The following is a 13,323-nucleotide window of genomic DNA, read 5'->3' on the forward strand; positions in this document are numbered from 1 at the left end:
GTGATGACAGTAATTGATCTCAAATAGTTCATGTGTTTCTATGGCTTCAATACGTTAGGAGTTACTGTAAATGTTCTTTTTTGTTGGTTGAGTTGTGATGGGAAGGGAAAGTGTCGCGACTGGAGTATGTTTTTGTCCGACGAAGCTAAGTAAGGTAAATTGATGGTACCCAACTTGTTATCGCATGCTTGTATCCATTGAATGCAGTCTGCGTGGGATCACTTTGTTTGTGGTTGTGTTAGCACAGGTTTATGGTGCTGAAGAATGCGCCAATGTTCAAGCGTCTTGATGCGAGAATTAGAGTGAGATAGGTGTTGCCTATCATAGTCTTCTTGTTTTCCTCCTTAAATTCTTAAGTTACATGATTATGATTACTTCTTCATTGAGGGCAAAGGATCAACAAGAGCCTAGCTGCTTCTTGGTGCCCATGTATCCTTGATGCTGCTTCTTGGTGCCAACAAGAGAGCCAAGAGCCTAGCTGCTGGGAGCTATGACTTGTGTGTTGAAGATGCGAGTAAAATGAAACAACTCTTGTCCTATTTCATATAATTTAGCAAGATCAACATGCTAGATTTGTAATCCTTTCAGCAAGGCCGGCATGCTGCCGAATTGTTGTGTCAACAATCATGAATGGTGCGAACAATCTTAGCTTGTGACAGAGAATGTATTGGACAGCACTGATAAATACTTTGGATGAGACAGTAGATATCCATGTTGATGAAAAGAAAAGAAAAGAGGGCTCGAAAGCTATACCTTCCATGGGCATTTGTCTCTGCAGGCTTCTGGTTCAGCACTAATCGCATCTCATGCACATTTGCACTCACTCCATCACAACAGCCGAAGGAGAAGCTTGGGATGTGCCACTTCACAGTTGCTGAACATCTCAAACCAAACAAATAAGCAAGCAACTCATTGCATACTTGCCATTAAGCTACACAGGAAATATGCTGTAATAAAACCACCATTTCGCAATGATCGCAATGATCGTGGATACCATTTAACAAAAAATAACTCGAAGGAAAAAAGAACCATTTAACACTAATGTAATTCGTATTCCGTTACTCGTTTGCATCACAACAATTTTTTTACTTCTAATGCTGAGTCTTGTACAGGCCAACAAATATGGAGGCATCTCGACTACTATCAGTGCGCATAAGATGATGATAGGTCAATGTGCTGCAACCTCAAAGGTCTGGGATTCACTACTGCAAGAGTTGAGCTGCGCCCTCAGATGTTCTCTCCGGGTGGTAATTCTGGAAGCTTAGGAGAAGTTCCAAGCACCCTTTCCATGTCGAAGCGGACTTCGATATTGCGAATGCTATAGCCAACTACCATCATCCAAAAAAGCAGATTGGCAAGTTGAGAAGCGCTTGTTTCTGTCATCGACGTCTACGGCAATAATAAGCAGTTACTTGAGTATCACTCTATAAAACATCACTGAAGTTACTGACATAAGATTCATCATCATGATGATAAGACCTTAAAACATGCTTATATCATACAAGAATTATTGGATTTCATTATTAAGTTGATTTCAACATGATGATAAAAGACCGGAATTACAAAAACATATTTGGTAGATACTTCAAAGAAAAAAAACCTGATTAATGCACAACTTTAAAAAAAAATAACCAATCCATTTACAACAGTGAAAGAAATCAAGAAGGAATTGATGAAACAGATCAAAATACAATACAATGATCTTTATTTCAACTATAAAAAAGTTATTTTCTAATCCTAATATTAGAAATAATTTAAACACTTATCATGACTTATAATGCTTGATCCTGACAATTCAAAATTAGTTGTTAGTTCAAGATTCAAATTCCACATTTGCTCTGCAAAGTTCCATATTTCATACAAAACCTCTGGATATATGCCCTTTTTGAGGCACGGTGAGACTTCTAAGACATAGATGCACATTGTTGACGTTTCGAGGACCACATGAAAACTTCTATAGTTTGATGCTTCTATTGTTTCGATAGGTATAAGTGGAATTCCATCTTTTCCATGATTAGTATGAAGTTTATATCTTTACTTATGAAATTAACCAAGAGAAGATAACCAAAAACTGCATCCAAGATCAAATCTCTTTACAGCCCTTGCACCTGTATGACAAGTCCTACAAAGCTCTATTACCTTGATTTTTTGTTGCATACATCCTAGATGTCCAATTAATCATGAGAAAAAGCTTTTTTAACTAGAGAAGTTTGAAATTGGCTCTGTTGAGAAGGAGACAGATTGGCCTTCATAAAGAGCTACACATGGATAAGAAAGAGGATACCAGGATAAAGCCCTTCCTAGAATCCCATCCCCGCTACATAGTTATCATTACCTTTATATTATGCATTATGCAGGCACCAGGATACCAGCATTAGCAGATCCAAGGATAACAAAAGCATATGTTACTATTTTCTAAAACCCACAGTAGGTCTTGTCTTCCACTTGCTGTAAGTGGAAAAGCAATATGTTAACATGAGACTTGAATTTCAACACCTTCGTATATGAAAAAATGACTATGAATGAAATTAATTCTGCATAACATAATTACTGATGAAACATTATCTTTAAAGATGCATCTGAACCTAATCAATAGAATAACATGGAAAATGGAAAAGTAGTTAGAAATGAAATCAAACCTTCATTTGTTCAGGATCTGAAACTGACAGAAGACGCTTTATAAAGGTGTTCATAGCAAAAACAACATCTTCTCCAGCACTACTTGTCAGTTCCTGCATAGATTTACCATACAACCTAATTATAATGCAGATATCTATGTCGCAGATACTTAAAAAGAGTACATCAAAGTTCAGTCTTCAGAACACTAAGTGATGATTGCTAAATAATACAATTTGATACATGTAATACGATGATTCAAATTGTCTGAAAAAGACAGCCTGAAACAAGGTTCGCAATACCGTACCGTACCGGTATTTCGACCTGAGCTCGGTACCGGTACGGTACGGTATACCGAGCTGTCACGACCTTAGCTGGTTTTGCCTAAGGCGTGCGGCACCCTCGCGCGTCCGTCCGCAAAGGTCAGCCTCCCCGAAGCCTCCCATTGTCCCTTAGGACCAACAAAAGAGAGAACGGGTTAAAAAGAACACCTCAATCGGGATCCACAAGCAAACATGTCCGAAAAACACTTCATAGACAATGCAAATTACAAACAGACTTTACAAGCTCTGAATAGTTGCACAACAAAGGGTAAAATGGTCCATTACAGACCGAAAAGCTCTCGAACGTGTCCACATGACACAACCTTTATTTACAAGCCTTAAGAGGTCACCAACCCAACTAAAATGGGACTTATAAGCCTTCGGCCGCCCCTCTACCTGCTATACAAGGCATGAACATGCCAAAAGACAACGGACAGACATAAGCATTACATCCAACATCTTGTTTAGAAGTTTGTCCGTTACATTCTCCCCCACTTATCCCTTCGACGTCCTCGTCGAAGCCTTTGTGAACACTGCAACTCTTCGCCTTTGCTGAGTCTTCAATCTTCCGCTCCAGCTGCAATGCGCCTCCTGGCTCCCAGTTGCTCTACACTGCTGTTTTTGAGTAGTCGACCCTTTAATCCGCCATGCTGCTACAACTCACCAATGACTCTGACTCTGTTGGGGGGGTTGGCTGAGTTGTGTTGATCCTTGTTGATTCTTGCGGATCCACCAAATGAAGGAAAGACCATCTTTTCTGCGCCAGTCTCTCAAAATTTCCACATGCTACTTGAACTGGGTGGATGCTTGTTGGAGCTTTAACGAGCATCGCCTCGCAAACTTCTGAAGTTTTGGGTCCTTCCTCCACAAAATTTGCTCATTGACTCTTCTTTCAGTTAGTTGTCACATCCAAGTAGGTTCGCATCACTTCCGCTTTCGATTGGCATTTCGTTGGGAAATGAAGCGGACGATCTACTCTCAGTAGCACTGATCACCGTTGGTGAGGATTTGACAACTATTGTCTTCCATTATCTTCGAAGGGTCTTTGAACTTGTGCAGCGCTCCTCTGCTGGATAGATAAGAGAATTGGGGTACTCAGTTTCGCCCATTCTCTTAAGAGTTGAGAAGGCAAAAGTTACTTGACTTCGCCCGCCTCCTCGAGGTTGTACTTCATGCATCGAGCTGGTTACTGGCCTTCGCCTGCTCTTTGCTCACACTTCTGAAGCACTTGAAGTGTTTGCACTCCTTGCATTGAGTTAGCTACTGTGATTCACCTTCTCAAAGCCATTGAACTTCTGGAATGCAGGAAGTTTTCACCCCAACTTGGAGTAATTCTCTGATAGATGAGGTCGCCTCTGGGATTGTACCGTCTTCTCCATCAACCCTGCCGCCTACTCCACTGAGTAGCAAAGGTACAGCACCGTGTACTGCTTGCTTCGTTCCTTGGTCGTGCACTCTTGCATGACCCGAAGTCCTTCACTTACGGCTATCTTGATGAGAAACTTGTTGACACCGGTCTTACGAAGTTTCTTGGCCTCTGCCCTTCAGCCTTGTCTCGGTACTTGGAGATTGCCTCTGCATGCTCCACCTCCTCGGCCCCTTTCACGACCAAGCGCTCTCCCCCCATGAGAGCAAGGGATCAATGACTTGCACGGAAGTCCCGCCTCTGCGGTACCATGGCGCTGCCATGCCCATGGCCCTACTATCCGTCGCCTCGCCTCTGTATCCCTTTTCTTCACAATCAGTAGAGATGTCTCCGTGGCACTCCTCTGAGTCCACCTCCATTCTAACTGATGCTTGATTTTGGGCAGCTAAGTCCCTCTGGACTCGTCGTCGCTTCCTCGCCCCTTTCGACCCCCTGCTTCAACACCACTGTGTTCTCCAAGCAGTCTGTTTGGTCGATGGAAAGACAGACTGCAACTCCCATGCATGGCCTCTGCCATCACGTTGTAGAGTTTGCAGCGATTCTGTTCTCCTTAGCTTCCTTGGTAGCAACGTTCGCTTACTCGACCTTGTCCTCTGACTTGTCGGGCTCCCTTAAGCGAATATGAGCTCTGGAGCAGTCCAACTCTCCAGCTGCTTCTATCATACCTCTGCATGATCAAGTCCCTCCCATGGAACTCACTGGTACTTGCATTCGAACTCTTCCCTTGGTGGAACCCAGCCCCATATGCTGATGACCAAGGTTTTCATCCGATGCAAAATTCGGGGCACGCCCGGAAGACCCGCCTCTGCGGTACCATGGCCTTCACTCCTTGAATCCATAGCCCTTCTTGCCGTCGTGTTGTTCACCAAAGCGGAGCTCCCAGTAGCTCCTGATCATACCTCCATATGATCTCATCCCTCACGGGACTGATTGTGTGTATCGCATTGCCACGAACTGTTCCACCACGATCCGCTGCACCATGTCGCCTCCTGGTGACATCTCCATTGCATTCTGATCCTTGTGGAATAAACTCGAATTGTGAACCCTCCATGTGTGGCCTCTGCCAATACATCGTAGGGTCCCTTCCACCTTCGATTTTGTTCGCTCCTCTGGCAATCGACCTTCATCCACCCACTCCTGGGTCACACCTAGATGAAGCACCGCTCTAGGACAGTCCGTCGCCTAGTAGCTCTCGAAGTCCACCGACTTCATTTGTAATCTGTGCACCATTGTCTGGATCCTGGGCCTCTGCCCCTACCAGCACAATCACCGCTGCGCACTGCTTCCTTCATAGCAACTTGAATGGCAACACTATGGCATATTCTTCAAGAGTACCCGTCTCTGCGTCCTCTTGCCCCGTGCTAAGGCCTTCTGAACCCAACTTCGCCTCCGCAAGTTGAGTCGCCTTAGTTCCTCCATCAAATGCTCTTCCGAGTTAAGGTGCATGTGCCGCGAAGCTCCCTTCGTCTTTGGCACCATGCAAGATGAGTCCGCTCCGTCAGGATGAAGGACCCATGGAACAACATGATCCTACCCTTGCCTCTGCAAGAGTTCATGTCTTTGGCCTCTGTCTAAGGAAAGCACTGTGCTTCTGCTCCATGTTCCAACTTCTCTGCTGGCTCCCTTCGGGCGACTTGGGTACTTCGCCAAGTTACACCCAAGTTGCTCCGCTCCTCGTTTTTGCATTGAGTCGATGGTGGCCCTCGCGCCCACCATTTCACGGGTCAGCCCTCCTTTGAGTCCGATCTCCATATCGACTCTAAGTGTACCTTCATTTAAGTTGTTTCAGGTCGCTCCCCCACTTGATCTCGCAATGCATCCACCAATGCATTCTCTCGAGCGAGATCAAGCGACAACTCCTCGCCGCTTGCTCGGTCCATCGAGCTTCGTGAAGTTGTTGTTTGTGAGCTCCATCTCCTCAACATGTGAAGTCCGTCTCACATGATTCTCCCTCTGGAGTGCCGAGACTTATCCCTCCTAGATAACTGTCCCGTTGGAGCAACATCTCTCTTCGTTTCGGAGACCACCATCCCCTTGGACTACTCTGATCTGCTGAACAAACTGTGCATTGTTCTGCCTCTTGCAAACGCACTTGCTAGATTGCGCCTCCACGTCAATACAGCCACCACTGCACCCCTCAAGGCCTGGCAACATGCTGAACTCGTTGCACACTTCAGCCTTCTACGGACGTATCCTTTGCATGCCGAAGAGAAAGTTTTAATGCTCCATTGGCGCCGAGTCTCGGCCGCCTTGGGATGGCCACGAACATTCCATCGTCCGCATACAAGCCCATGCATGAGTACCAAATTCTTCGAGTTAGCAATTCCCCTCACCTCTGTGAGCTTTGCATAACTATTTTGGTCGTTGAGCAACTCATTCCACCTTGGATGGTCTCATTCTTGCCAAGCGCCTCGCCTGCCTAGAGCACCATCAAGTATGGTTGTCAACGTTGAGCCGTAGCTCAAACTCAGCCATCCCAACCTTTGTGCGCTCCAAATTCTTCCAAGCTTGTCTGTTCTCGTGGTGCCTCTTGCGCGAAGGGTTGGCCATTCCACTGAATGCCAATGTTAGATGCCTGCTCCTCTGAGCGACTCTTTTCCCTACATCTCCATGCCCGTTTTCCCTCAAACGGTCGCGCGTGTGCTGACTGCCCTCGACGCAGCCCCGCTAGGTCCCCCACGTTTGCATGTCAAGTGTTTCTATGAGTGCTTGTCCCACTCTGATACCATAATGTCACGACCTTAGCTGGTTTTGCCTAAGGCGTGCGGCACCCTCGCGCGTCCGTCCGCAAAGGTCAGCCTCCCCGAAGCCTCCCATTGTCCCTTAGGACCAACAAAAGAGAGAACGGGTTAAAAAGAACACCTCAATCGGGATCCACAAGCAAACATGTCCGAAAAACACTTCATAGACAATGCAAATTACAAACAGACTTTACAAGCTCTGAATAGTTGCACAACAAAGGGTAAAATGGTCCATTACAGACCGAAAAGTTCTCGAACGTGTCCACATGACACAACCTTTATTTACAAGCCTTAAGAGGCCACCAACCCAACTAAAATGGGACTTATAAGCCTTCGGCCGCCCCTCTACCTGCTATACAAGGCATGAACATGCCAAAAGACAACGGACAGACATAAGCATTACATCCAACATCTTGTTTAGAAGTTTGTCCGTTACAGAGCGGTACACCTGAGTGTACCGAGTACTGTAGCACTGTAGCAGTAACTACTACAGTCCCTCGGACCGGTAACCATCGGTCCGCGTACCGAAAATCTGTCGGACCGATACATACCGCCCGTACCGAGCGGTACGGCTCGGTACGACAAACCCTGGCCTGAAATATGACACACAAACTCACTTCGATGCATTTACACATAATCTTGTAGTTGATAATACAGACAATAGCATGTTCCAAGGTAACTATCCAGTTGAAGGACATAGTAATAATTACCTCAATTAAAAGTTGGTATACCTTCATTATGAAACCAATCTTTATCCAATATCACGATGTTCAACTGAACAGATTTTGAATCTTTTAGTATAAAAAATAATCTTACAGATCAAAGAAAACTATCTTTTGCACTCCATGAAGAGGAAATGACTCCTTGAGATCCAGTACTGTATGATAAAGAATAATTTCCTTTGATAATTTTAGAAGCATAAAAGTTTTGTGCTACCTTTTGGTTCATAATTCCATTAACATGAACGGCAACTTGTGTTTTTGGGTTTGTATAAAAAGTGATAGGTTGTATCAGAACAGTATGTTCAAGTTCAACCAACCTCAGAACTGCAAGTCCCCTTTACTAACATAGCCATACTCTATATGCTACAAACCTTCTTAGTCTCAACCACAAATATGATAGGCACAGATTTGTAGTTTGAGAAACATGATGAACCTTGTAACCCGAGCCATATTGGAATGTTTTGAAAGATTCTTTCTACTAGCATTCGTTGAACCAGGACAAGGGCATTCTTACTGGCTGAATAAAGCTTGTCAAATGTTTAAAAAACATCTATTTGTGCCTCTGCCACACACTAAGAGGGAAAATACTGGGTACTGAAACAGCATGACATCTTATAGTTTGAAGGTCACTACCATGCCGAAGCTCAGATAGCTCATCCTGCAGCCCACAAATATTATATACCTTTAAGATAGAAAAGATAGGCAGTAATTCCAGAAACAGAAAACTACTGCTACAAGTAGCTTCACCAATAATTCTATATCACTGGAAACAAATGCTTTAGATAGAAGGTACTTGAAAAGAAAAATACTTGCATGAAAAGTTTCACAAGACTAATAATTTAAGCAAGCAAAAAATAGTCATCACCTTTAAATTTTGAGGTTCGAGTGATTTTAGATATTCCAAAAGTTCATTCTGTCCATTTGCAGATTTCCTTGCAACTTGACGATTTAGTTCTTCAATTTCTCTTTCAAGATATTCAATGTACTTCATGGCATCCATTTTTTCAGGGCCAGTAATCTTGTTCCACCTAATAATTTCTCCAGTCACCTTTTTCTGTGAACCAGGTGCATATTTTGGAACTGCCTACACCATTTAAGAGGGCAAATTAAGCAAAATTTATAGTCAAAATGACTCCATATAAAAGGTGCAATAGATCTTGGGATGCAGCCATGAGGAGGGTAATCATTATATAATTTTACAAAAACATAAATAATTCTTTGCTTGCTACAAAACAAGGATATCCGTTTTCTAATCACACTTTCTTTAAACAGCACTGGGAAATGCTCATGAAGCTAAATCTGACTCTGGCGTTGTTTAGTAGCAGCATAGACTAGTCCCGGATAACATATAAAACGCAATATCGGTTGACTTCGAAGGATGATGATCAAATATGCAATTAAAAGATTTATATCTGTTCGACGACTACCACATGATCAAGAAAAAACATGAAAACAAATTGCTAGCTTGAGATCCTTGCACCATTATGTACACTTAGTTCACCAAAGAGAAGCCTTCATGTAAACTAGCTTCACAACATAATTTGCAATTTAAGTTAAAAACCATAAAGCTTCAGAAATTACATCAGTTCTGATCCATTTGTGAGAAAGTTTTCCAAACAAACTAGTGTTCGCTGAAAAATTAAATTAAGACAATATATTTACTCTATTTGTTCCAGCCTTCCAGGAGAGTTGAGAAATATAGATTTAAACTCAATAAAAAATATTTTGCAATTGAAGTTGGTACAAAAGAAAGTAGATCTTTTGTGATCATCTTCAACAGTGAATAAATTTTCTCCTACATAAAAGAGAGTCCAATCTTGGTTGGTCCGAGCTAAAGGATAATTTTAACTTCTGACTAAATCCACCCTGTTCCTAGCATAGTTAGGATGGGAGCCTCAGCAAGGGCCCTGGGATTGTGTTACTTGGAGCTCATTAGTCATCTCCGCCAATCGAAACTCAGAAGAAACACAGTCTATGAGGCTACCAAGATGCCACTCGCAAAATATGTGATAGCGAAAATGATCCTTTAAAAAACAAAGTAAAAACAATAGTTATTTAACATGACAACAAAGGCACCATTCTTGGCGAAATACACTCGATGCTTCAAAATTGACTATATCAACTCTTCAAAACTATTTTGTGTTTTTCATGTGTTTTAGCAACTTAATGGAGCTTCAAAACATTTAAAAATATCTGTGCTCTGTTTTTGCAAACTATAAACGAGACACCTGAAATTTCCAACCTATACTAGAGGATCTAAATGTATTCAGTTTATGTTGTCTACTCTCAACTCAATTTGTTAGGTGTCGTTTAAGTCTTTGTTTCATATGTTAACACAGCTAGATAAAAAGGCAGCTATTTAGCATAATCATGTTAAATAAAGGTTTTCAGGGCTACTATTATTCAAGGTTTGTTGTACCATAGCATACCGCTCGATGTGAGCGGTATGTATTGGTCCAACAGGAGACAGGTATGGGCGGTATATACCAGTTTGTCAGTATGCCCCATAGTACCATGTGTCAGTACATTGGTACGATTCGGTACATACCATATCGATAGTCGATCGATATACCGGTACAGACTGATAAGACTACCATGCTAGTACCATTGAAAAAAATTCCTATATTACATAACAAAGCCAACCAGTTAAAATTGATGTCAAAATTAAGCTACTGAAAAAGTTATACACAACTCAAAATGGTATGTTTTACCAAAATGAAAAGAAATGGTGCAACCATTTCTTTAAAATAAGAACATATAAGAATCAAATCTTCAAGCAGATATTATGACAAAGCCACCACAGGTATCAATACCCTACGCTTTATCCAGATAAAAAATGCTTAAATTTCCAAGCAGATATCAAGAAGACCGGGCACCAGAGGTGTCAAAACCTTACACACTTCATCTAGATCATAATGTTTAAGAAGACATACATTCTTCTCTTCTGGATCAGGGAGAGCTATCTGATCTAGACTTAGCTGCAATTCCAAACGGTATTGTGCATTCCTAAACATGTAACCAGTCATCATAACACTATACATAAGTTGTGCCAGGTTTTCTGCAACCTGAATCCAAAGCAAAATACACATGAAAATCAGAATCAAAACATCAAACTCATGGTTGCAAGGGAAATCTTTCAAAATTATGGCTATACCATATATGTGATGATCTCACTACCATTTTACCAATGAAACAGATAGAAGAATTTAGAGTCAAAGTACCATACCGTAGTAACAGTAATTGCAAAGAATTGAGGTGGAAGTGTTCCGATCATATTTGTGACAGTCTGGCGCATGGCATCGACAACCTCCAAGAGCAAAAAAGAAAACAGGACATTAATTTAAGGAAATATAATTCTAAATAAGCACAGGTTCTTTTTCCAATTCCAGTGGTCACAAAGAGCGAAACAAGATCCACAATAACCAATAATATATTTGAATCTTTCAGAGCAGGTTACAAATGAAGGATGGCTTCCTAAATTACGACAAAGGAAAATAATAACTATAATATATCAGATCATAACTTACCTGTTGTGGTGCTCTTTTTGTAAATAAGTCCATGAACTCTGGCTGAACATTTTTCACATATTCCAAAAGAACATCCCTCCTGTTCTTGGGCTGATAATATTCAAGATCAGAACAATGCAGGTGTGATTAAGCATACATGTAATACATCCACATGATTGCTCTTGACTAACAGAATGGTCTCCTAATAAAAACACATAAATAGTGGCAGGAAACCAATGCAACTGCCATGAAAAATATAGACAAGCATGACAGTGACTCACTAAGACCTTTCTGTTTCTTCTCCTCCTTCCTCTTCCTTCTTCCTTCACCACCCCACCCACCCCACCTTTCAAATATTGCATATTGATCCTAATTTAGTCCTCTTGGGTCATTTATGCAAAGTGAGTACTATCTTATTATTTTTTTACAGTATATTTTCATGACATCTGCAACTAATAACTTGATCAGATGGAATGTCGTAGGCAGTCCAGTCACTTCTAACTTTCTAGAAAGATGCACTATTCTTGAATCCTACACAAAATAAGGAAATACACAATCACTCTTCTAAACCCAGAAATCACCGAAGAATGCAACCTTTAGGTATGCTATGTTAAAGTCATGGTGATCACAAGGTAGCCTACAAAAAAATGACAAGAATTCTGGTAATCAACATCAGTTGCCACAAACAGGTCACAGATGAAACCCCAGAAATCAATGAAATGACTCCAGTTGAACAAAATATCGAGACTAGCACGCAAATACAATATTGAATATCCTACAATAAGCTGGGTATGAAGAAACCTTTACTCCCATTTGCAAGAAAATTGCTGAACATGATTTACTACTAATAAATGGACCGGGACAAAAGTACATGACCGAACCACCTGGAATAAGCTCAGCATTAAGGAACAATTCTTCCCACTTAAGTGAAAAATGGTAAGCAATACTGAAAATAAATGATTTGGAGAACATCTCTTTTCTTCTTCCAACATAAACATGGAAAACAAGGCAATGATTTAAATTTTACTAGAAAACATGAAAATAAATTTCAAGATTTTCTCAATTTCCTAGCAAACAAACATCGAGGTAAATATTTACAAAGGAAAACAGTTTTCCCTAATGTTTTCTATGCAATCACACAATCCTAGATGCATATTTGTCTTTTTCTAGTAAACATGCCCAAACAGCTTCAAATGTCGTCCAAAGCAAACAACGAACAGAAGCATGATAATTTCCTCCTTTTCGATCTCAAACGCTAACAACTGCGGATGAAATGACAACACCGGTCCCCAGTGGGAGAGACGGAAAATTGCATGCAAGACGACCTTAAAGGAGAGGGAAAGACCAAGAAATACTATAAGAATCACCTCGAGAAGTCATCATTTCCAAGTTAAAAGCGAGAGCGTACCAGGTTGCCATTTTGGGGCTTGGGGTCGCCGCCGGAAGCGACGGTGTCGGAATCTTGGGCCCGGACGAGCTTCAAGCGGCATCTGCTCCGCTTAGGAAAAGGAAAGGCGACGGAGCGCGGGAGAAGAGAGGGAGGAGAGTGGGAGGAGAAGCAGAGGGACGAGCGAGAGGAGGAGGAAGGCGACGGCTCAGAAAGAAGCTTGGAGGCAAGGAGGGATGACATGAGAGCTCCCTTGCTCGCTCTTCCCTCTGACGGTGTCTACGAGGTGCTCACTCTTTTGCCTCAGTAAAGAGAAGTTAGAGGCTCAGATCTCGCCCGTTGGATCAGCGGTTTTTGAGGGCAGTCCGTGTAAATAATATAGTTCAAAGCCCACTTCGGATGAGATGAGCAGAGTCTTCTTTTACCAACCTTTTGCCTCGTGTTGGCACCGAACAATAACAGCTCCCACACACATTATATCAAACACAGTTAAGGAGAGGATCTGATCGAGTTCGACGCGGCTTTATTGAGATCAAAGAGTTGCTTCCCTCTGCCACAGACCACTCTCCACGCTCGCCTCCGCTCCGTTACATGCAGGACTC

General features: G+C 42.1%; 1 protein-coding gene across 3 annotated transcripts; it reads right to left on the bottom strand.

Moving 5' to 3' along the window:
• Positions 1-1,012: 1,012 nt before the first annotated feature.
• Positions 1,013-13,129, bottom strand: LOC135585996 (uncharacterized). 3 transcript variants are annotated; one of them, XM_065088414.1, is made up of 7 exons: positions 12,743-13,129; positions 11,356-11,445; positions 11,055-11,135; positions 10,762-10,893; positions 8,694-8,912; positions 2,640-2,732; positions 1,013-1,389 (listed from the first exon to the last, which is right to left on the bottom strand). In XM_065088414.1, exons 1-7 carry the CDS (start codon positions 12,962-12,964, stop codon positions 1,228-1,230), a joined length of 999 nt encoding a protein of 332 aa, XP_064944486.1. In that variant the 5' UTR covers positions 12,965-13,129; the 3' UTR covers positions 1,013-1,227. The 3 variants fall into 3 exon arrangements, with proteins under 3 accessions (XP_064944486.1, XP_064944441.1, XP_064944500.1); XM_065088369.1 differs by having other exon boundaries at positions 10,720-10,893; XM_065088428.1 differs by lacking the exon at positions 10,762-10,893.
• Positions 13,130-13,323: the final 194 nt, after the last annotated feature.

This window comes from Musa acuminata, chromosome BXJ1-1 (genome assembly GCF_036884655.1).
Source record: "Musa acuminata AAA Group cultivar baxijiao chromosome BXJ1-1, Cavendish_Baxijiao_AAA, whole genome shotgun sequence".
NCBI lineage: Eukaryota > Viridiplantae > Streptophyta > Magnoliopsida > Zingiberales > Musaceae > Musa > Musa acuminata.